Here is a 22,350-nt window from a genome sequence, read left to right as displayed (position 1 = left end):
AGTTAGATACAATTATAAAAATTGTAGTTTTGATAACTTTTAATAAATTTACTAGAAATCTTGTTCGATATTGACTTGTTTCGGATAGCTCCAAAAAGGCTTCATGGCCACAAAATGTCCATTTGAAGTTTAATAGACAGGAATCCTGTCTTAGTGTGCTGTGGGTTCTGTTAACCGCTGCCATGTGCTCACACTGTACAAAGTGTGTGCATAACTAGTGTCTCATCTTTCAGAGGGACCGGAAGAAGCTATCGATCCCTTGTTATTGATCCCAAAACCCTTCGCAGTCTTTTCAGTGTTCAATGCAGAAACTGTTTTAAAACAAGTGGTGAGTCAGCACTTTAATGACTTAACCAAGAAATATTGGAGGCCACGTGCCAATAATTGACTCTAATGACCTACTAATTGATATTTTACCAGCAGACTTCGGTAGTTACAACGTGATTGATTTACATTTGGCTCTTGTTGCTTTTAAAAATGGTGATCTGTCAAAGGGATATTTGATGTCTTCCAGATCAATGGAGTCAAGAGCAGACTCCCAGCCTTGGTGGGGTCTCTTGGAACCGTCACAGCGGCCAAGAGCGCCATCTCTGTGGACACAGCCTTCGGGGTCCGCATCCAGTACAACGGGGTAAACACAGTCACAGTACAAGTTGGGCCCCAGTACAAGAACCAAGTGCGGGGCATGTGCGGCAACTACAACGGAAACCCTAAGGACGACAAGGCGAAGCCGGATGGAAGTCTTGCGCGCAACGACGCAGAGTTTGGGAACTCCTGGAAAGCAGACATCCATTCAGCAGGGTGAGACAATTTACGTCTTAACTTTCAGAAAAGAAACACTAAAATATATACAGCATTCTGTAGCTTGAGGAAGTGTTTGATGATGTTTTTCTTTTCCTTGCCGGGTAAGTGGTATTTTTGTCTCAATTATGTAAAATTAAAAAGACCATAAATACCGAAATACCAAGGTCAGATATACGTCTTATGATATACTGAGACACTAGTGAAGTTTAGAGCAAATAAATGGTAGATGATACATGGGGGCAGTGAAATGTATAGTGAATAATATACAGCATATTCAGGAGGAGCTGCTCATGAAATGTTCATAAAAAGCATGAATGAATAAATGAGCGAAGCCGGTGTGTAAAGCCCTCTGTAATCCAGAAAGTGCTTCCAGGCGCTTTGGAGAGATTGGACCATGTATTAAATTTGGGTCCTATTAATGGGATATGGAGGCATCCCGGAGATCCGCACAAGAAACCGCAATCACTGAAATATGAATGATGTAAACTTCTCAGCACCAAAAGTGCTGTACAAACAACATGTGTTCAGTGCACCTCAGTAACCACCAGGGCCCAAAGGGGTGATCAGTAGTTAAGGGGCACAGAGCCCTAGCGCGATCCTCATCCACTACCTGCCTAGCCAGGGGGGCAGGGCAAGCCCCCCTTCTGTGCAGACCCTTCCATGCCCTGCGAGGGGCAGACCAAAGGGGTAATTCTAAGAGTGGCAACTTTTGAATGAGTATGTGCCATCTGTGTCACTTAGCTTTACTGCTTCACATACCGCTGCACAACGGGCATGATGCCATCCAGTAGATGCTGTGCATGCCACACACACTCTGATTGTCCCCTGCATTGTGTCTTCACCAAAGGAGGGTATTATAAGCACAGACATAGCCTGCCCTGCTCCCCGCTGGGACTCATTGCAGCTGGGACTCATTCACTTGGGGAGAGAGGAGTAGTACAATTCCCACTGAATCGTACACTGAAAGTTAAAGAAGTCTGTATTGCTGCGCATTCTGAGCTTGAGAAATTGCCGGAAATGGAAACAATCGCAGTTTATAAGTGTCTTTCTGAAGGGGGTGGGGGGCAAGAGGAGCGGCGTGACCAGTGTTTGTGAAACAGCAATGGTCGTGGTTTGAGGGCAATCATTGAAAAGGATGCATCCTCCCTCTGTTTGTTTTAACACAAATTCAATTCATATCAAGTCCAAGACTCCTTACATTTGAGTTTCATTCTCTCTTCTCTCCTCAGGTGTGAGGATGATACAGGTGTGAGCAGCTCCAACGACACCTGCACCAATCTGGGAGCCATCGAGGCGCAGTGCAGGATCATCACCCGCCCATCAGGCCCCTTCGATGAGTGCCTGTGGCACGAGGACGCGGAACCTTTTGTGGCCTCTTGTGTGTATGATCTCTGCTTCTACGGCACCAACAAGGGGATGCTCTGCACAGCTGTCCAGGCCTACGAGGACATCTGTAACCTTCACAGCTTGGTGATTCCAGACTGGAGGGCGGAGCTGCAATGTGGTAAGTCAACCACCCTCCTACACTGCTTTAAATACTTGAGCTGCCCCACTCCATTAATCCCTTTCACAAAAATAGCCTGGACAAACAGTTAAGGACATATTTACTTTGTGTTTCTCAGAGGCATTTGAATTTGACTTTTAAACCCCAATAGTCACAAGCACAGTGTTTACATAATATATAGGAAGGGTTTAATTAAGCAACAAGCAAAATATTGCTCATAAGATATTCCACCTGTAGCTTCAAACCCGTCAACTTAAAATTGATGAGTTTACTTTGTGTTGTTCTTCCTAGATGACAACTGCACTGACAACAGCCACTATGAACTGTTTGGCACTGGCTGCCCAACCACCTGCCGCAACCTGAACCAGAGTGCGCCATGCGCTGCAGAGAGCGTGGACGGATGCTTCTGTGATGAAGGGTTTGCTCTTCACTCTGGCCTTTGTGTCCCTGTAAGTCAGTGTGGCTGCACCATGGATGGCGTCTACTACAACCTGGGAGATGAGGTCTTCCTAACAGACACCTGTAGCCAGAAATGCACCTGCATCGCCCAAGAGATGGTGTGTGAGGCCCACACATGTGCCGCCCTAGAAGAATGTAAGGTCATGAATGGAATCAGGAGGTGCTACCCTGTAAACAGCGGAATCTGCTGGGCCTCTGGAGATCCTCACTACCGCACCTTTGATGGAGTCACCTTCGACTACCAGGGCACCTGCAAGTACACCCTCAGCAAGTCTACTTCCCAGACCGGCTCTCTCGTTGACTTTAGCGTCGTAGTACAGAACGAGCACCGATCATCACCAGTGGTGGCCTGGACGCGAAGAGTGGAAGTAAATGTCTATGGAGAGCAAATTACTATAACAAGTGGAGAATATGGCCAAGTTCAGGTAATGAAAGACCTGATTCCTATTAACATGCAGAAATTGACCTAATCTAAAAGAGAATGTGATGTGTCTATTTGTTAATGACAGGTCTAAGTAACCATTAGGAGAACACATAAACCAGTAGCAAGAATGGGGAATAACAATAAATGAATCACGCTAATAGTGGAAATGGTGTGAGGTGTTTTTAAACATGTTTAGCATACTGAAAATGAAACGAATAAAATATGTGTAGAGCATGAGTCAATTCCAGATGTACAAGCCGTGTAGCTTGATTGTTTCTTGAAGAGTTAAAGCACAGCATCACTTCTGCACTCTTTTGCATACTGGACAATTAATACAAACAATAAAATGCCACGGAGAATGGCCAGAGTGCAAAAGAGCCGTATGTTGTACAAGGAAGTATCCTGCATTGTGTATAGCAAGCACCAGGTAACTCACTTTTTGCAAAATCTTTAATTGCACTCAAGATTGCAAGCCTGTCCTCATAAATACAATGTTGAGGATCCGGTAACAAGCATCATGGGCGCTCACTCTTGGCATTAGTTGGGTACTGCCAGCAATAGCCACGTTGAGAGATGAAAATAAAAGATTGAGCTTCCATCAGTAATGGATACATGATGCACCACTTTGCGTTGACATGTCTTCTTCATTCATTTTATGCCAATCAATAGCCACGCTGCAACACATATTATCCACGGATAAACAAATTAACCATTTTCGTGAGCGACTCTAAAAAGTGGCAATCTAGATAGTAGACAAAATAAGAGCCAGCAGAACAAATGTATATGCCAGTTTTTCAAAGTAAGTTTAATGACGATAAATACATTAGATAACTTGTATGGTGGACAAATAATAATGATAGGACCTGGGCGGGAGAAGTTATGTGAAGTTGTCTATTATGATGTACAAATGTGTTCATCAGGAATCTTTATGACTTCAAATATGATTCATTTATCACAATTACAAGTGTGTATATGCAGAGGAAATGAAACTCCAACATGAGGCCTGAGTAAAGAAACTACAAAGAGAAACATTAAGTGCCTCTCCTATATTTTAATGTAAACTATGCATAATTATTTCAGATCAATGGCTTCCAACATATTCTCCCAGTTTCCAGTCAATCTGGGAAGATCCAAGTGTATTACAGTGGCTCCTCTGCAGTCGTCCAGACAGACTTTGGCCTTGTAGTGTCCTATGACTGGTGGCATCACGTAGCTGTGCAGGTGCCTGCAGCATACTCAGGATCCCTTGCTGGCCTTTGTGGAAACTTCAATGGGAACAAGAGTGATGACTTCAGGATTCCTGATGGATCCCTGGCGGGCAGTGCCATCACTTTTGGAAACAGCTGGAAGGAAGAAGACGAGGACTCTGCTTTCAACTGCATAGACACTGACAATCCACCTGTGTGTGGTGAGGACATGGTGTCCCAGTTCAGCGACCAGAACCACTGTGGAATCATGAAAGATCCAAACGGTCCCTTTAAAGACAGCATCAATGCTGACACTGAGGTCTACTTCAAGAACTGTGTCTATGACCTGTGTGGAACAGACGGCGACCAGCAGACACTATGTGAAATTGTGAAAAATTATGCCCATCATTGCCAGAGCCGTGGCAATGCCATACAACCATGGAGGACACTCACTGGATGTGGTATGTCGAAAAACGTTTGATTTTTATTGATTTTACTCCTCATTATGCCTTTTAGTTACCCCAGGATAGTGTAGGTAAGTTACAGTTTCCATAGTGTAATGATGCGGACCCAAACAGTGCAAGATAGGCCCTAATATTACTTTGCTGTCCTGATTTTCTGAAACACATGAAATGTGACTTTATCTGGGAAACAAATGCCTTTCTTTGCCCCATGGATAGACATGAGTAAATCCACATGAACACACTTGCTGCTCATAGCTTACCTATAATTGCCACTTAGCTACTTATTATAATAAAACAAGCACAGAGGTGGGTATATCTGCCTTCATCTTCCAAATAGAAAAAAACCCATCTAAGTAAAATGTTTCATTCTGTGACTGAAAATCCGTTATATGTGATACTTTCACCACAGATTTACCTTTTATTTTATCACTGCAATCCTTATTTTATTAAATATTGTGGATAATGGACCGATTTTGAGACATATAATATTCTGTTACATGGGTTTCTTGATCCATCTGACTGAATCAGAATAAAATAATCTTCTTTATCCCTGTATTACCATAGTTATGGGTTTGGCTGATTAATAGTTCGCTGTTTCCTACATCGTTGACACAGCTCTAACCTATAAATAGGTCTAGGAACATATTCTGTCCTCTTTACATTAGGAACTGTTCTTGAAGTGAAGACTCTAGTGAATTCTACTGCTGGTTGTAGGAACCAATGAGTCAATGTTTCCACGTCCCTGTTTTATGTATTACTTCCAAAGCTATGAGAAACACAGAAACATCTGTGATGTGTATACAGTGCTCCAAGGACACTGCTCTGGTAGTCCACCTTATTTTTTTTTGCTATCATAATCAATGTTAAGTAGCAATAGTAGTGATAGTAGCAGTAGTAGTGGTGTCAGAAATATGTTGTATTTCTTATCGTAATTATATTTGTACAGTTTTTCAGACTGTACATTGATCAGCACCAAGTATCCATGTAGGTCTCAATTTAATGCCATTTTTATTTTACAGGCATTACATGTCCCAGTAATCAGAAGTACGAGTTATGTGGATCTTCTTGCCCTGCTACCTGTGCCAATGCCTCAACCGTCTGCCGCGGTCAGTGCAAGGAAGGATGCCAGTGTGAGAGCGGGTTTGTTCTAAGTGGCACTGACTGTGTGCCACAGAGTCAGTGCGGCTGCACAGAAAACGGCAAATACTTTAAAGCAGGAGGCACTTTCTGGAAACAGGACAACTGCCAGACTTTGTGCCGGTGTGATGGGTCCACCAGGACTGTCCAGTGTTCACTCTCATCTTGTGCCACTGGTGAGACTTGCACCACTGTCAAAGGCGTCTATGGCTGCCATGTTCTGCCTGATGGTATCTGCCGGGCCTCAGGAGACCCTCATTACACCAGCTTCGATGGGAGAAGGTTTGATTTCCAGGGCACCTGCAAGTACGTCCTGTCTGAAGTACAAGGCACGAATGGTTCTCTGCCCTTCTTCAGAGTGGAGGTGAAGAATGAAAAGCTGCCGGGCCTGCAGGTGGCGGTGACCAAGGAGGTCTTTGTTTCTGTGTATCAGACCCAGATACATCTCCAGAGTGGAAAGCGTGGCACAGTTGAGGTAAGTTATAGATTGGATGAAGTCATCCTAATGTATGCCAACTTCGCACATACTTCCTTGTTAATAACTTACCCATGTTTTCTGAGCAGCAAACAGTGTTCATTAAAGCTCTGAAATGATGCTTTTCTTCACGGTGCTGACTTGGTTAGATGGCTATGTTGGATATGGTCTCTCATCGTTTTTCTTTTGCTCACAATGATGGTTGGCTTACCAGGGCCACGACAGGCTGTTAGCCGTACCTAAGAATAGGCCAGCTGCTTTAGACACAGTTCTTGTTTCTGACTCCGATAGGTTTAGACATCTTTGCTCAAATTTGTTGTGGATTTCTGCCCCGGGCCTGAAGATCCACAAGGAGGTGACCGGGAGTCCACCCCGCACCTCCATGCCCAGTGTGAGCCTTCCGCCGGGAGGAGAAAGTATAGTGGACCGACCGGAGCCCACCCGCGTCGGCCGCCAATGAGGCCCCACCGTGTAGTGACTGAAGCGGAGCCCACCCGCAGATCAAGAGAGGCCCATCGGCCGAAGGTGAGCCTCTAGCAGTGACCGATATCGAAAGCGGAGCCCACCCGCAACGGTCAGAACTACATGATGGCGGCCGCCAGCCGGCACCCCCGAAAAACACAGAGCAGAGGCTACCCGCTACCGATACATACTGTGCCCCATAAGTAAGCAGGACCAGCGGAGCCCACCCGCGGCCTGCCTGCAGCGTTTCCCCCGTCGCATGTAAGAAGTGCGGCAAAGGGGTGAAAAACCGGCAACGAAGAGCGCCGGCAGCATGAGGGGAGCTGCCAGGCGCCTAATAACCAAAGAATATTCAGCGGAGCCCACCCGCTATAAACTGTACATGGTGCCTCAAGCAATGTGAGGCGTGCCAGCTGCACTATGTAGCTGTTTTTGTCTGTGTCAGTCATTCTCTAGCACGAGGGCCCAGGGCCCCCAACATTACACCTGTGATCTTTCTTTCTTTTGTTTATTTCCGGTCTTGTGTAGCTTGGTTATGGTATGGTTTATCGAATTAAGAAACACCTATTCTCGCGAGAGCACAGCTTAGGGTGCTTTATATATGTAAAGTAGCTAACTGCATGCCGGATTGCTGATGTGCTCATCACGGCAGAAATAGTTGTACAGGTGACTTGTAAAGACCATAATTCTAGTTGGGGCAGGCTAATGTTGAGCTGTAAATGTTTTAAAAGTGCAGTTACGTTTATTGTGACAAGGTTATCCATACCGCAGCTAAAGGTGAGCATGTGGTGGGGACACCAGGGTCAGGTGAGGGACTTAGCTATCAAAGCTTCAGTATTATAGAGATGTCTCTTGGACACCTAAAAACCACGAAACAAGTCACTTTAAAAAGACAACTCACAATGGTCCCATCTGGTGAAAAGGCATAGGAAAACGTGTTTGTTTGTTTGGTAATTGTCTTTATGGCCAGAGCAACCATCACCTTTAATAACGAGCCACTCACTGTAACTCTCTCCATCAGATCAATGGAATCATTCAGACTCTGCCAGTGAATATCAACAGTGGAAGAATCGTCATCTTTAAAAGTGGGGACTACACGGTGCTGAAAACAGACTTTGGCCTTACAGTCAACTATGACATGGTCTACAGCGTCTTCCTGACACTTCCTGCTCGATTCCGAGGCCAAACCAGTGGTCTATGTGGGAACTTCAACGGGGTGGTGTCCGATGACTTTACTACCCGAAGTGGGTCTGTCATTACTAACGCCTTCACCTTTGGTTCCAGCTGGGTTTCTGAAAGCAGCACTGGCTGTGACCACGGCTGCTCAGGTGACTGCCCCGTCTGCAGTGCAGACAAGATGATGGCCTCCAAGAGAGCCTGTTGGATCATCCAAGACCCCAGAGGGCCCTTCTCCTCCTGTCACTCAAAGATCAACCCGGCTCACTACTACTCTGACTGTGTCTACGACCACTGCCTGACTGAAAGGAACAGCACCGTCCTGTGCCATGCCGTTCAAACCTACGCGGCCGCCTGCCAGGCCTCCAATGTGGCCATTGGCAGCTGGAGGAACAGCTCCTTCTGTGGTGAGTGAAGTAGTTCTTCGTTTTAAGGGAGTGAATCAACTCTGCCGGAGAAAAAAAGAACAGGATACACTTTTAAGCAATAATGAAATTATGTGTGTGTTCAATGTACATTTGTTAAATGCTTTATTCGTAAAACCTGTATGTAGAATGCCTCTGAGTTCTAGCCAACATTGTTTCAAAAATTAACCACTTTGCTTATAAGCAGTCTGTGGCACAGGCTGGCATCCGTAATTCTCTAGTTTCACATATGGTGACAGCTCCAAATGCACATTCATGAAGCTACAGACATTAGCACCTTCTGAAACTGAAGATTTTTCTTTTTATTACAGTACATTCAATTTTGTCTTTCGAAACATCGGCTAACATAGCGCCAAGTGGCCTTTCGTATTGTATGGGCCAATCTGTTTGCTCGCCTCTCTAACTTCCGGATGTGAATCCGGGAGTGTAGCTGCTGGTGCAGTAGCACCGAGGCTGTGGGAATTGAAGGACCTCATATTGTGTTACATCCGCTGCAGTTTTTTTAAAAAAAGAGACACGTTCTATTGTTTTTTGTGTTTGCTTTTTACAACTGCCTGCTTGGGGGTCTGTATCATGACGGGGAGTTGACAGGAGGTGCTTAGCAGTGTAGCAGAGCAATGGGGAACGTCTGAGAATTAAAAACGAGTAAGATGATAGAAGGGCTAGAGAAGGAAAGAAAGAGAAGTGATGGGAGCGCAACAAGAAAGGGTAGCATGAACAACAATCATTGGCAAAGCCAATGTCTCTTGACAATGGCATATCGATGAGCCTCTGGCATTGTTAATATGAATGTTCTTTAGCTGTATGTTGACACCTTTAGGTTTTCCCACTGTTTGTTTATTTGTGTCTATCTTTCATGGAGTGCGCTTGTCAGCCATGTTTCTGCGTAATGGAACCGCCACGAATACGGCACAATGAGGACCGGACTGGAAACCAAAACCGGCCCTGGCAAAGTGCTCAGCCGGCCCCCAGGGAGTTGGGGGTGCCGTCGAGATGTTTGCCAGGGCCGGTTTCGAACGATTTTGTTACAGAAGCCGATATTGCAACTATGCTGCAAAAGCGGTCCTGTAACAATAACGGCCCCCAGGGGTCCAAAACCGCCCCGCACCCTGGTGGCCCACCAAGGAAATGCCCGGTACCCGCTTTGGCCAGTCCGACCCTGGGCACATGATTGAGCCAGAGAAGCAGTGCTTTAAATGGAAAATAATAAATGCAGGTACTCATTAATATGCGTTAGGGGCGTGGTTAGTGGGCGGGGCTAGGGGTGGGGCTTATGGCGACATATGATGATACATAATGACTTCTATATCAATTGCAGCAACTAGCTGATGGAATAAAGTTTACTTATTTCAGAAATGCCTTCACAGGTAGCTGGCGAGATATATGGTAAGGCTTGTATAGGTACATGCTGACTGTCACATCCCGGCATCATATAATTAAATGCAACAAGCTCTTTGCTGAACAGCACCAATCAAAGAATAAATGCCAATAGAATAAATGCCAATAAGAAACAGGAGGTAACAAACCCTTTTCCCTCTGTATGGGAAGAAATGTTTAAAATACACATCAATGCATATTCTCAAGCAATGTACACCACTTAAGCCGGTCCTCGGTTTAAAATGTCAGTATTTTGATACGTTTTATGGAACCACATCTTAGAGCAAAGTTTTATTACTATACGAAACGCTTGAGTAGAGCTGCTTTATTGGTCTCAACTAGGAAGAAGAGTGTACAACGAATATTTAAATTCTGTTGAGAAACGTACTTCTCTCTACATGTACCAAGACTTCAAGGTATCGCCACAGTAAATAGAATACCAACTCAGCGATCAGGACCTTCAAGACTACGGCCCTCTCCGCCATACTACACATTTACAAAACATTTCGAAATATGAGCTCCTTTGCAAAGACCGCGCTCTGTCGGACAGCATCCCTAGCAACAATCTCCTTCTGATCCTTCAAACTGTGAATTATCGAAAAGAGCACTCTCGCTATCTAACTACGGACAAATCCATTGACCCCAAGTGCTGCCTTATCCAGCTAGAGGACCAAAGAGGCAGAAGCGCCCCGGTATCTTGCGCACAATACTTTCCAATTCCTTGTAACCTTGGCAACTCCTAAATATGCTAAGACTGATCGCAATCTTACGGACTTAATTAGTACTAAACACCAAACACTACCCAAAGTCTTGGACGAAATAAAGCAGCGATATGTGCCAAAACACCACGACCTTCTAGTTTATACACAACTCGCTCTAGTCCGCTCGTAACCGTACATTTTCCAAGGCACAGCTCTACAAGTTCCCACTTTAAACTCTGATCTTGCCTAAATCAGGGCCGTGAAATGACCGTCTCTGTTTTTATAAATGCACAGCTAAGTTGTAGATCACCCAGTGCCATCTTTACTTCCTCCTCACGTCTTACCTGAACTTCCCTCAGTTCCGGTCCCAACCATGTTTCCGGGCGACTTCGCATCCTCAACAGTGCCATGCTATACACGACCCTTCCCACTTGTGTTTTTGCTCAGACAATAAATAGTCCTGTTCGTATCCCTTTCTAAGATGACACACACATACACTGCCATGATACACGGACACCATCTATAACGTGCAATTGTGGCGACCACCATCGCTATGCCCACGCCCCCAACTTGTAAATAAGGCAGATGTTATCACGAGAGGGTCTCTAGGGGTCTGTCACGCCTTATATTTCTTTAAAGCATATGCTCCGAAGAATCTTCTGATGATCTCTCACACTTTCACCTCCCTCCCTGTTTGCTGCCCTTCTGATCGATTAATGGGTTCAACTTCCCTCACACCCGTCGCCAGACAGTTCTTTAAATACATTTCAAACAATTGCCAGGATCTTAAAGGAAACTGCCTTAACTGCATGTTCAGTTCCAGTTAAAGTAATGCAAAGTACTTGCTCTGCAGCCCGAATTTTTGATGTGGGTTTTAGTCACTTAAGCCAATTATCGACCTCGTGGAAAGATAAACACCTGCACTGTTAAGCACAGCGTGAGGCACAGCAGGCCCTCTTAGACCCCTGCAGTCTAGGGCCATTCACATGGACGCTGCTGAAATCTCCAACAGCGACTGCAGGAGGCTTGGCGCTCTTACAAGTTCCTGAGAGGCAGAGCGGCATCTGACCTGTGTTACAGGAGATAAACAATCGGAGCCTGCAGTGCAACTATTAGGGGACCGGTACTCTCCCTTGGCTAATGAGAAGTGCCGGTACTGAGGGCCCGAAAATGTAGAAGTGCCGGTACTCAGTACCGGTGAGTACCGGCCCATTTAAAGCACTGCAGAGAAGTAACAGCAAATATCCAAGAAACCAGTTGCAGACACAGCTAAAAGATAAAGGGCAAGACGAGCACCACATCAAAAAGTGCTGATTATTCAAATATCCCTATGGGAGGCAAGATGGTAAAAAACAAAACGCTTCTGTGAGCCGAAATCAAAAATCCCCAGCTGAGCGTAATATAGACGATTACGGTGCAAGAGTGTGTGTTTGTAAATATAAATATTTGCTATCTAGACATTCGAGAGGCATTCGTTGAGCAAAAGCATCGTACAGGCAGCGTCATTGGTACAACCGGCTGTTGCTAGTAAAAACAGGAGGGCTTTTAAAGAAATAAGAAAGTAGTCCCAAAACAATGCCCTACAATGTCCACTGCATATGTTTAACAGTAGTTGGGCGGTGCGCTTGTGGAGGGATAAACACCTGAATAAACAACACCAGTGCAGGACAACACAACACAAAATGGAGCAACAATGGTGCCGAGGGATCCATGTCCTAAGGTAATCCAACTAGAGCTGTCATTTAATGCCGACCTGGAATTGGATGATTTTCTATCATTTTGGTGCTTGCATTAAGATTCATGGCATCCATTGACTCCAAAGCGTCAATTAAGTGGTGTAAGGGTCAGTTTCAAACAAAGATGCTTGAGCATTGTTGGGGTGACAAGTCTGGCAATCGAGAAAGGCAAATTAAATATTCTATGTCAGTCTTTCATGACTGCCCTGTCAGTGCTTAATTTGTAACAAATGTCAGGTCCCTTCTGAGAAGACTATTGCAGCCTGTGCCATGTAGTGACCCTGCCAGCGCTGCCACTGACAATACCAACATAACACCTATCCATTACACTCCTACTAGCGTGACAATTTAAACTATTTCAGGCCACACAAAGACATAATAATGGCATGGAGGAGGGCATTTTTCATTTTCAATGCAATTCGACTTAATAAACACAGTTGTTGTGCTCATTCCAAAATTAAACAGACACCGCCACCTTGTGTTGAACTGTCACGAGAGCCGGTGCTGACAATTAAGTGCTGATGTTGTGCACTGGACACCACTGGCTCAAATTAAGCACTTGCCCTATTCCACAAACATTGCTGTCTCACCAATGTAATTACCTGCAGCTCTTTTGCTGCTCCCACTGGTTTAGGAAAACCTCATCTGCTACATGATGTGACATGTGCAGACCGGCAAAAAACTTCACATTATCACAAAGAGTTCATGTAAAGTAGTAGGATAATATGTCACTTTAATTCAATAGTTAAAGACTGGTGCCTGCATTGATCGCGTGATAGGTAAAGGCTTGTGTCTGCATTGATTATGAAGGCTGGTGATTTCATCGGTCATGTGATAAGTTATGGGGGGTGTCTGCTTTGGTTATGTGATAGCTAAAGACTGGTGTCTCCTTTCGTAATGGGATAGGTAAAGACTGGTGTCCGCATTGGTCATGTAATAGGTAAAGGCTGTTGTCTGCAGTGGTAATGTGATAGGTAAAGGCTGTTGTCTGCAGTGTTCATGTGATAGGTAAAGGCTGTGTCTGCAATGGTCATGTGATAGGTAAAGGCTGTTGTCTGCAGTGGTCATGTGATAGGTTATGCTTTTCGTCTTTTGGAACTAATAGTGTCTGTAATACTGCATTTTCTGACTGCTAAGTTTGTTAGCGCTTTCTAACAGACAATGTATTCCTTTTGGTATCTGCAGGCATAGAGTGTCCAACCAACAGCCACTATGAACTTTGCCATCGGAGGTGTCAGGACTCCTGTGTCTCCTCATCTTTGCTCTCACACTGTGATGCCACCTGCTCCGAGGGCTGCGTATGTGATGATGGGTACCAGAGAAGTGGCGACAACTGTGTGAGAGCGGAGGAGTGCGGCTGTCAGCACGAGGGGATGTACTACAGCGTGAGTATAACTTCAGCACTGGTATTGCAGATGAATAATTTCACATTTCAAATATATCTTTTGTTCAGTCTCCTCCTATTCTCTTAGAGCCTTGTTCTCTTTGTCTGTCTATCTATCTATCTATCTATATATCTATCTATCTATCTATCTATCTATCTATCTATCTATCTATCTATCTATCTATCTATCTATCTATCTATCTATCTATCTATCTACCTATCTATCTATCTGTCTACCTGTCTATCTATCTATCTATCTATCTATTTATCTATCTATCTATCTATCTATCTATCTATCTATCTATCTATCTATTTCCCTCCAATCTCTGCTTATCTTCCTTTTTGCATGTCTTTTCCATGAATGTCTGTCCTGTCCTGTAAGTATGGCCTATACTATCTGTGTGTTCTTTTGTCTGAGCATGTCGTGTCTTGCCTGTCTCTTTCCTCTCTGTAACCTTCTATCTCTCGCTGTCACATGTTATCCATGCATGGAATTACTTTGTCTTCAGTTTCCTCTCCATATAATCCCCTTTCTCTGTCTCACAGGTTGGAGAATACATCTGGCTCTCTGACTGCTCCAAGAGGTGCCGCTGTGACTCCACTGGTAACTTCCGCTGTGCTAGCAGCAGTTGTGCCCAGCGACAGGAGTGTGCAGTGAAGAATGGGAAGCTAGGGTGCCAGAGCCCGTGGGCAATCTGCACGGTGACCGGAGACCCACACTACCACACCTTTGATGGGACTGTAGCCAATTTCATGGGGACCTGTGCCTACGAGATCAGCCAGGGCTCAATCGCTGCTTCAGGATTCTCCTACCGGGTGGTGGCAGAGAACAGACGCTACCAGAACCCCAAAGTGTCCTTTGTGTACCGCGTCTCCGTCTGGCTGAGCAGCACTGATGAGAACTTCAAGCTGGTCTTTGAACAAGGAAAGGTTCCTCTGGTGAGATTAACACTTTATCTGTATTATAAATGATAGACAGTTCCATACTAGTCATGTTCACCTGATTCACTGTTCAAAAGCTCCCTCCCCAGATGCAAGAACTTCACAACATAATCCAACCACAGTTTTGAAGAATTTTTTTTTTTATTGGTGTGTAACAATCCAACTTTTAAAATTGACATAGGAAAATTTAGACAGCATTCAAGGCCAAAGCAAACATTACTCATAATATTGTTATTGGAAATATTTAATATAGTTATTTACATTTGTCGCACAAACACTAAATACAGGCACATGTTTGATTCCAGATTTGCGTGGAGAATGAGATGGATGCAGAAAAGTGTGCTCCAGTGTAGTACTGTATGATTCGTGTTTTTACTATCATAGTCGTTGTACTTTTACAGTTAGATACAATTATAAAAATTGTAGTTTTGATAACTTTTAATACATTTACTAGAAATCTTGTTCGATATTGACTTGTTTCGGATAGCTCCAAAAAGGCTTCATGGCCACAAAATGTCCAAATGAAGTTTAATAGACAGGAATCCTGTCTTAGTGTGCTGTGGGTTCTGTTAACCGCTGCCATATGCTCACACTATACAAAGTGAGTGCATAACTAGTGTCTCATCTTTCAGAGGGACCGGAAGAAGCTATCGATCCCTTGTTATTGATCCCAAAACCCTTCGCAGTCTTTTCAGTGTTCAATGCAGAAACTGTTTTAAAACAAGTGGTGAGTCAGCACTTTAATGACTTAACCAAGAAATATTGGAGGCCACGTGCCATTAATTGACTCTAATGACTTACTAATTGATATTTTACCAACAGACTTCGGTAGTTACAACGTGATTGATTTACATTTGGCTCTTGTTGCTTTTAAAAATCGCGATCTGTCAAAGGGATATTTGATGTCTTCCAGATCAATGGAGTCAAGAGCAGACTCCCAGCCTTGGTGGGGTCTCTTGGAACCGTCACAGCGGCCAAGAGCGCCATCTCTGTGGACACAGCCTTCGGGGTCCGCATCCAGTACAACGGGGTAAACACAGTCACAGTACAAGTTGGGCCCCAGTACAAGAACCAAGTGCGGGGCATGTGCGGCAACTACAACGGAAACCCCAAGGACGACAAGGCGAAGCCGGATGGAAGTCTTGCGCGCAACGACGCAGAGTTTGGGAACTCCTGGAAAGCAGACATCCATTCAGCAGGGTGAGACAATTTACGTCTTAACTTTCAGAAAAGAAACACTAAAATATATACAGCATTCTGTAGCTTGAGGAAGTGTTTGATGATGTTTTTCTTTTCCTTGCCGGGTAAGTGGTATTTTTGTCTCAATTATGTAAAATTAAAATGACCATAAATACCGAAATACCAAGGTCAGATATACGTCTTATGATATACTGAGACACTAGTGAAGTTTAGAGCAAATAAATGGTAGATGATACATGGGGGCAGTGAAATGTGTAGTGAATAATATACAGCATATTCAGGAGGAGCTGCTCATGAAATGTTCATAAAAAGCATGAATGAATAAATGAGCGAAGCCGGTGTGTAAAGCCCTCTGTAATCCAGAAAGTGCTTCCAGGTGCTGTGGAGAGATTGGACAATGTATTAAATTTGGGTCCTATTAATGGGATATGGAGGCATCCTGGAGATCCGCACAAGAAACCGCAATCACTGAAATATGAATGATGTAAACTTCTCAGCACCAAAAGTGCTGTACAAACAACATGTGTTCAGTGCACCTCAGTAACCACCAGGGCCCAAAGGGGTGATCAGTAGTTAAGGGGCACAGAGCCCTAGCGCGATCCTCATCCACTACCTGCCTAGCCAGGGGGGCAGGGCAAGCCCCCCTTCTGTGCAGACCCTTCCATGCCCTGCGAGGGGCAGACCAAAGGGGTAATTCTAAGAGTGGCAACTTTTGAATGAGTATGTGCCATCTGTGTCACTTAGCTTTACTGCTTCACATACCGCTGCACAACGGGCATGATGCCGTCCAGTGGATGCTGTGCATGCCACACACACTCTGATTGTCCCCTGCATTGTGTCTTCACCAAAGGAGGGTATTATAAGCACAGACATAGCCTGCCCTGCTCCCCGCTGGGACTCTTTGCAGCTGGGACTCATTCACTTGGGAAGAGAGGAGTAGTACAATTCACACTGAATCGTACACTGAAAGTTAAAGAAGTCTGTATTGCTGCGCATTCTGAGCTTGAGAAATTGCCGGAAATGGAAACAATCGCAGTTTATAAGTGTCTTTCTGAAGGGGGTGGGGGGCAAGAGGAGCGGCGTGACCAGTGTTTGTGAAACAGCAATGGTCGTGGTTTGAGGGCAATCATTGAAAAGGATGCATCCTCCCTCTGTTTGTTTTAACACAAATTCAATTCATATCAAGTCCAAGACTCCTTACATTTGAGTTTCATTCTCTCTTCTCTCTTCAGGTGTGAGGATGATACAGGTGTGAGCAGCTCCAACGACACCTGCACCAATCTGGGAGCCATCGAGGCGCAGTGCAGGATCATCACCCGCCCATCAGGCCCCTTCGATGAGTGCCTGTGGCACGAGGACGCGGAACCTTTTGTGGCCTCTTGTGTGTATGATCTCTGCTTCTACGGCACCAACAAGGGGATGCTCTGCACAGCTGTCCAGGCCTACGAGGACATCTGTAACCTTCACAGCTTGGTGATTCCAGACTGGAGGGCGGAGCTGCAATGTGGTAAGTCAACCACCCTCCTACACTGCTTTAAATACTTGAGCTGCCCCACTCCATTAATCCCTTTCACAAAAATAGCCTGGACAAACAGTTAAGGACATATTTACTTTGTGTTTCTCAGAGGCATTTGAATTTGACTTTTAAACCCCACTAGTCACAAGCACAGTGTTTACATAATATATAGGAAGGGTTTAATTAAGCAACAAGCAAAATATTGCTCATAAGATATTCCACCTGTAGCTTCAAACCCGTCAACTTAAAATTGATGAGTTTACTTTGTGTTGTTCTTCCTAGATGACAACTGCACTGACAACAGCCACTATGAACTGTTTGGCACTGGCTGCCCAACCACCTGCCGCAACCTGAACCAGAGTGCGCCATGCGCTGCAGAGAGCGTGGACGGATGCTTCTGTGATGAAGGGTTTGCTCTTCACTCTGGCCTTTGTGTCCCTGTAAGTCAGTGTGGCTGCACCATGGATGGCGTCTACTACAACCTGGGAGATGAGGTCTTCCTAACAGACACCTGCAGCCAGAAATGCACCTGCATCGCCCAAGAGATGGTGTGTGAGGCCCACACATGTGCCGCCCTAGAAGAATGTAAGGTCATGAATGGAATCAGGAGGTGCTACCCTGTAAACAGCGGAATCTGCTGGGCCTCTGGAGATCCTCACTACCGCACCTTTGATGGAGTCACCTTCGACTACCAGGGCACCTGCAAGTACACCCTCAGCAAGTCTACTTCCCAGACCGGCTCTCTCGTTGACTTTAGCGTCGTAGTACAGAACGAGCACCGATCATCACCAGTGGTGGCCTGGACGCGAAGAGTGGAAGTAAATGTCTATGGAGAGCAAATTACTATAACAAGTGGAGAATATGGCCAAGTTCAGGTAATGAAAGACCTGATTCCTATTAACATGCAGAAATTGACCTAATCTAAAAGAGAATGTGATGTGTCTATTTGTTAATGACAGGTCTAAGTAACCATTAGGAGAACACATAAACCAGTAGCAAGAATGGGGAATAACAATAAATGAATAGCGCTAATAGTGGAGATGGTGTGAGGCGTTTTAAACATGTTTAGCATACTGAAAATGAAACGAATAAAATATATGTCGAGCATGAGTCAATTCCAAAGGTACAAGCCGTGTAGCTTGAACGCTTCTTGAAGAGGTAAAGCACAGCATCACTTCTGCACTCTTTTGCATACTGGACAATTAATACAAACAATAAAATGCCACGGAGAATGCCCAGAGTGCAAAAGAGCCGTATGTTGTACAAGGAAGTATCCTGCATTGTATATAGCAAGCACCAGGTAACTCACTTTTTGCAAAATCTTTAATTGCACTCAAGATTGCAAGCCTGTCCTCATAAATACAATGTTGAGGATCCGGTAACAAGCATCATGGGCGCTCACTCTTGGCATTAGTTGGGTACTGCCAGCGATAGCCACGTTGAGAGATGAAAATAAAAGATTGAGGTTCCATCAGTAATGGATACATGATGCACCACTTTGCGGTGACATGTCTTCTTCATTCATTTTATGCCAATCAACAGCCACCCTGCAGCACAAATTATCCACGGATAAACAAATTAACCATTTTCGTGAGCGACTCTAAAAAAGTGGCAATCTAGATTGTAGACAAAATGAGAGCCAGCAGAACAAATGTATATGCCAGTTTTTCAAAGTAAGTTTAATGACGATAAATACAGTAGATAGCTTGTATGGTGGACAAATCATAATGATAGGACCTGGGCGGTAGAAGTTATGTGAAGTTGTCTATTATGATGTACAAATGTCTTCATCAGGAATCTTTATGACTTCAAATATGATTCATTTATCACAATTACAATTGTGTATATGCAGAGGAAATGAAAATCCAACATGAGGCCTGAGTAAAGAAACTACAAAGAGAAACATTAAGTGCCTCTCCTATATTTTAATGTAAACTATGCATAATTATTTCAGATCAATGGCTTCCAACATATTCTCCCAGTTTCCAGTCAATCTGGGAAGATCCAAGTGTATTACAGTGGCTCCTCTGCAGTCGTCCAGACAGACTTTGGCCTTGTAGTGTCCTATGACTGGTGGCATCACGTAGCTGTGCAGGTGCCTGCAGCATACTCAGGATCCCTTGCTGGCCTTTGTGGAAACTTCAATGGGAACAAGAGTGATGACTTCAGGATTCCTGATGGATCCCTGGTGGGCAGTGCCATCACTTTTGGAAACAGCTGGAAGGAAGAAGACGAGGACTCTGCTTTCAACTGCATAGACACTGACAATCCACCTGTGTGTGGTGAGGACATGGTGTCCCAGTTCAGCGACCAGAACCACTGTGGAATCATGAAAGATCCAAACGGTCCCTTTAAAGACAGCATCAATGCTGACACTGAGGTCTACTTCAAGAACTGTGTCTATGACCTGTGTGGAACAGACGGCGACCAGCAGACACTATGTGAAATTGTGAAAAATTATGCCCATCATTGCCAGAGCCGTGGCAATGCCATACAACCATGGAGGACACTCACTGGATGTGGTATGTCGAAAAACGTTTGATTTTTATTGATTTTACTCCTCATTATGCCTTTTAGTTACCCCAGGGCAGTGTAGGTGAGTTACAGTTTCCATAGTGTAATGATGTGGACCCAAACAGTGCAAGATAGACCCTAATATTACTTTGCTGTCCTGATTTTCTGAAACACATGAAATGTGACTTTATCTGGGAAACAAATACCTTTCTTTGCCCCTTGGATAGAAATGAGTAAATCCACATGAACACACTTGCTGCTCATAGCTTACCTATAATTGCCACTTATAGCTACTTATTATAATAAAACAAGCACAAATGTGGGTATATCTGCCTTCATCTTCCAAATAAAAAAAAACCTTCTATGTAAAATGTTTCATTCTGTGACTGAAAATCCGTTATATGTGATACTTTCACCACAGATTTACCTTTTATTTTATCACTGCAATCCTTATTTTATTAAATATTGTGGATAATGGACCGATTTTGAGACATATAATATTCTGTTACATGCGTTTCTTGATCCATCTGACTGAATCAGAATACAATAATCTTCTTTATCCCTGTATTACCATAGTTATGGGTTTGGCTGATTAATAGTTCGCTGTTTCCCACATCATTGACACAGCTCTAACCTATAAATAGGTCTAGGAACATATTCTGTCCTCTTTACATTAGGAACTGTTCTTGAAGAGAAGATTCTAGTGAATTCTACTGCTGGTTGTAGGAACCAGTGAGTCAATGTTTCCACGTCCCTGTCTTATGTATTACTTCCAAAGCTATGAGAAACACAGAAACATCTGTGATGTGTATACAGTGCTCCAAGGACACTGCTCTGGTATTCCACATCATCCCAAATATTTTGTTTTTTTGCTATCATAATCAATATTATCAAAAGTAGCAATAGTAGTGATAGTAGCAGTAGTAGTGGTGTCAGAAATATGTTGTCTTTCTTATTGTAATTATATTTGTACAGTTTTCCGACTGGACATTGATGAGCACCAAGTATCCATGTAGGTCTCAATTTAATGCCATTTTTATTTTACAGGCATTACATGTCCCAGTAATCAGAAGTACGAGTTATGTGGATCTTCTTGCCCTGCTACCTGTGCCAATGCCTCAACCGTCTGCCGCGGTCAGTGCAAGGAAGGATGCCAGTGTGAGAGCGGGTTTGTTCTAAGTGGCACTGACTGTGTGCCACAGAGTCAGTGCGGCTGCACAGAAAACGGCAAATACTACAAAGCAGGAGGCACTTTCTGGAAACAGGACAACTGCCAGACTTTGTGCCGGTGTGATGGCTCCACCAGGACTGTCCAGTGTTCACTCTCATCTTGTGCCACTGGTGAGACTTGCACCACTGTCAAAGGCGTCTATGGTTGCCATGTTCTGCCTGATGGTATCTGCCGGGCCTCAGGAGACCCTCATTACACCAGCTTCGATGGGAGAAGGTTTGATTTCCAGGGCACCTGCAAGTACGTCCTGTCTGAAGTCCAAGGCTCCAATGGTTCTCTGCCCTTCTTCAGAGTGGAGGTGAAGAATGAAAAGCTGCCGGGCCTGCAGGTGGCGGTGACCAAGGAGGTCTTTGTTTCTGTGTATCAGACCCAGATACATCTCCAGAGTGGAAAGCGTGGCACAGTTGAGGTAAGTTATAGTTTGGATGAAGTCATCCTAATGTATGCCAACTTCGCACATACGTCCTCATTAATAACTTACCCATGTTTTCTGAGCAGCAAACAGTGTTCATTAAAGCTCTGAAATGATGCTTTTCTTCACCGTGCTGTCTTGGTTAGATGGCTATGTTGGATATGGTCTCTCATCGTTTTTCTTTTGCTCACAATGATGGTTGGCTTACCACGGCCACGACAGGCTGCTAGCCGTACCTAAGAATAGGCCAGCTGCTTTAGACACAGTTCTTGTTTCTGGCTCCGATAGGTTTAGACATCTTTGCTCAAATTTGTTGTGGATTTCTGAGGACATTTTAATGTGGGTGTTTTTTTACCCCATCTACTTATATTCAGAATGCTTCCCTGTGATCTTTCTTTCTTTTGTTTATTTCCGGTCTTGTGTAGCTTGGTTATGGTATGGTTTATCGAATTAAGAAACACCTATTCTCGCGAGAGCACAGCTTAGGGTGCTTTATATATGTAAAGTAGCTATCTGCATTCCGGATTGCTGATGTGCTCATCACGGCAGAAATAGTTGTACAGGTGACTTGTAAAGACAATAATTCTAGTTGGGGCAGGCTAATGTTCAGCTGTAAATGGTATAAAAGTGCAGTTACGTTTATTGTGACGAGGTTATCCATACTGCAGCTGAAAGGTGAGCATGTGGTGGGGACACCAGGGTCAGGTGAGGGACTTAGGTATCAAAGCTTCAGTATTATAGAGATGTCTCTTGGACACCTAAAAACCACGAAACAAGTCACTTTAAAAAGACAACTCACAATGGTCCCATCTGGTGAAAA

At 44.3% G+C, this 22,350-nt stretch overlaps 1 protein-coding gene across 1 annotated transcript in view; it reads left to right on the top strand.

Moving 5' to 3' along the window:
* LOC147701387 (uncharacterized) overlaps positions 1–22,350 on the top strand; it is a 194,049-nt gene that overhangs the window by 94,701 nt on the left and 76,998 nt on the right. Inside the window, exons 38-50 of the mRNA XM_086929343.1 lie at positions 515–801; positions 2,034–2,308; positions 2,600–3,192; positions 4,272–4,839; positions 5,862–6,454; positions 7,938–8,499; positions 13,517–13,716; positions 14,262–14,654; positions 15,571–15,857; positions 17,090–17,364; positions 17,656–18,248; positions 19,328–19,895; positions 20,935–21,527. Of these exons, the coding sequence (XP_086785469.1) occupies positions 515–801; positions 2,034–2,308; positions 2,600–3,192; positions 4,272–4,839; positions 5,862–6,454; positions 7,938–8,499; positions 13,517–13,716; positions 14,262–14,654; positions 15,571–15,857; positions 17,090–17,364; positions 17,656–18,248; positions 19,328–19,895; positions 20,935–21,527 (5,787 nt within the window). The remainder of the gene's footprint in view (positions 1–514; positions 802–2,033; positions 2,309–2,599; positions 3,193–4,271; positions 4,840–5,861; positions 6,455–7,937; positions 8,500–13,516; positions 13,717–14,261; positions 14,655–15,570; positions 15,858–17,089; positions 17,365–17,655; positions 18,249–19,327; positions 19,896–20,934; positions 21,528–22,350) is intronic.

The sequence above is a fragment of the Lissotriton vulgaris genome, chromosome 7 (assembly GCF_964263255.1).
Source record: "Lissotriton vulgaris chromosome 7, aLisVul1.2, whole genome shotgun sequence".
NCBI lineage: Eukaryota > Metazoa > Chordata > Amphibia > Caudata > Salamandridae > Lissotriton > Lissotriton vulgaris.
Note: the sequence above shows the minus strand (reverse complement) of the source record. Positions and strands in the feature narration are given on the sequence as shown.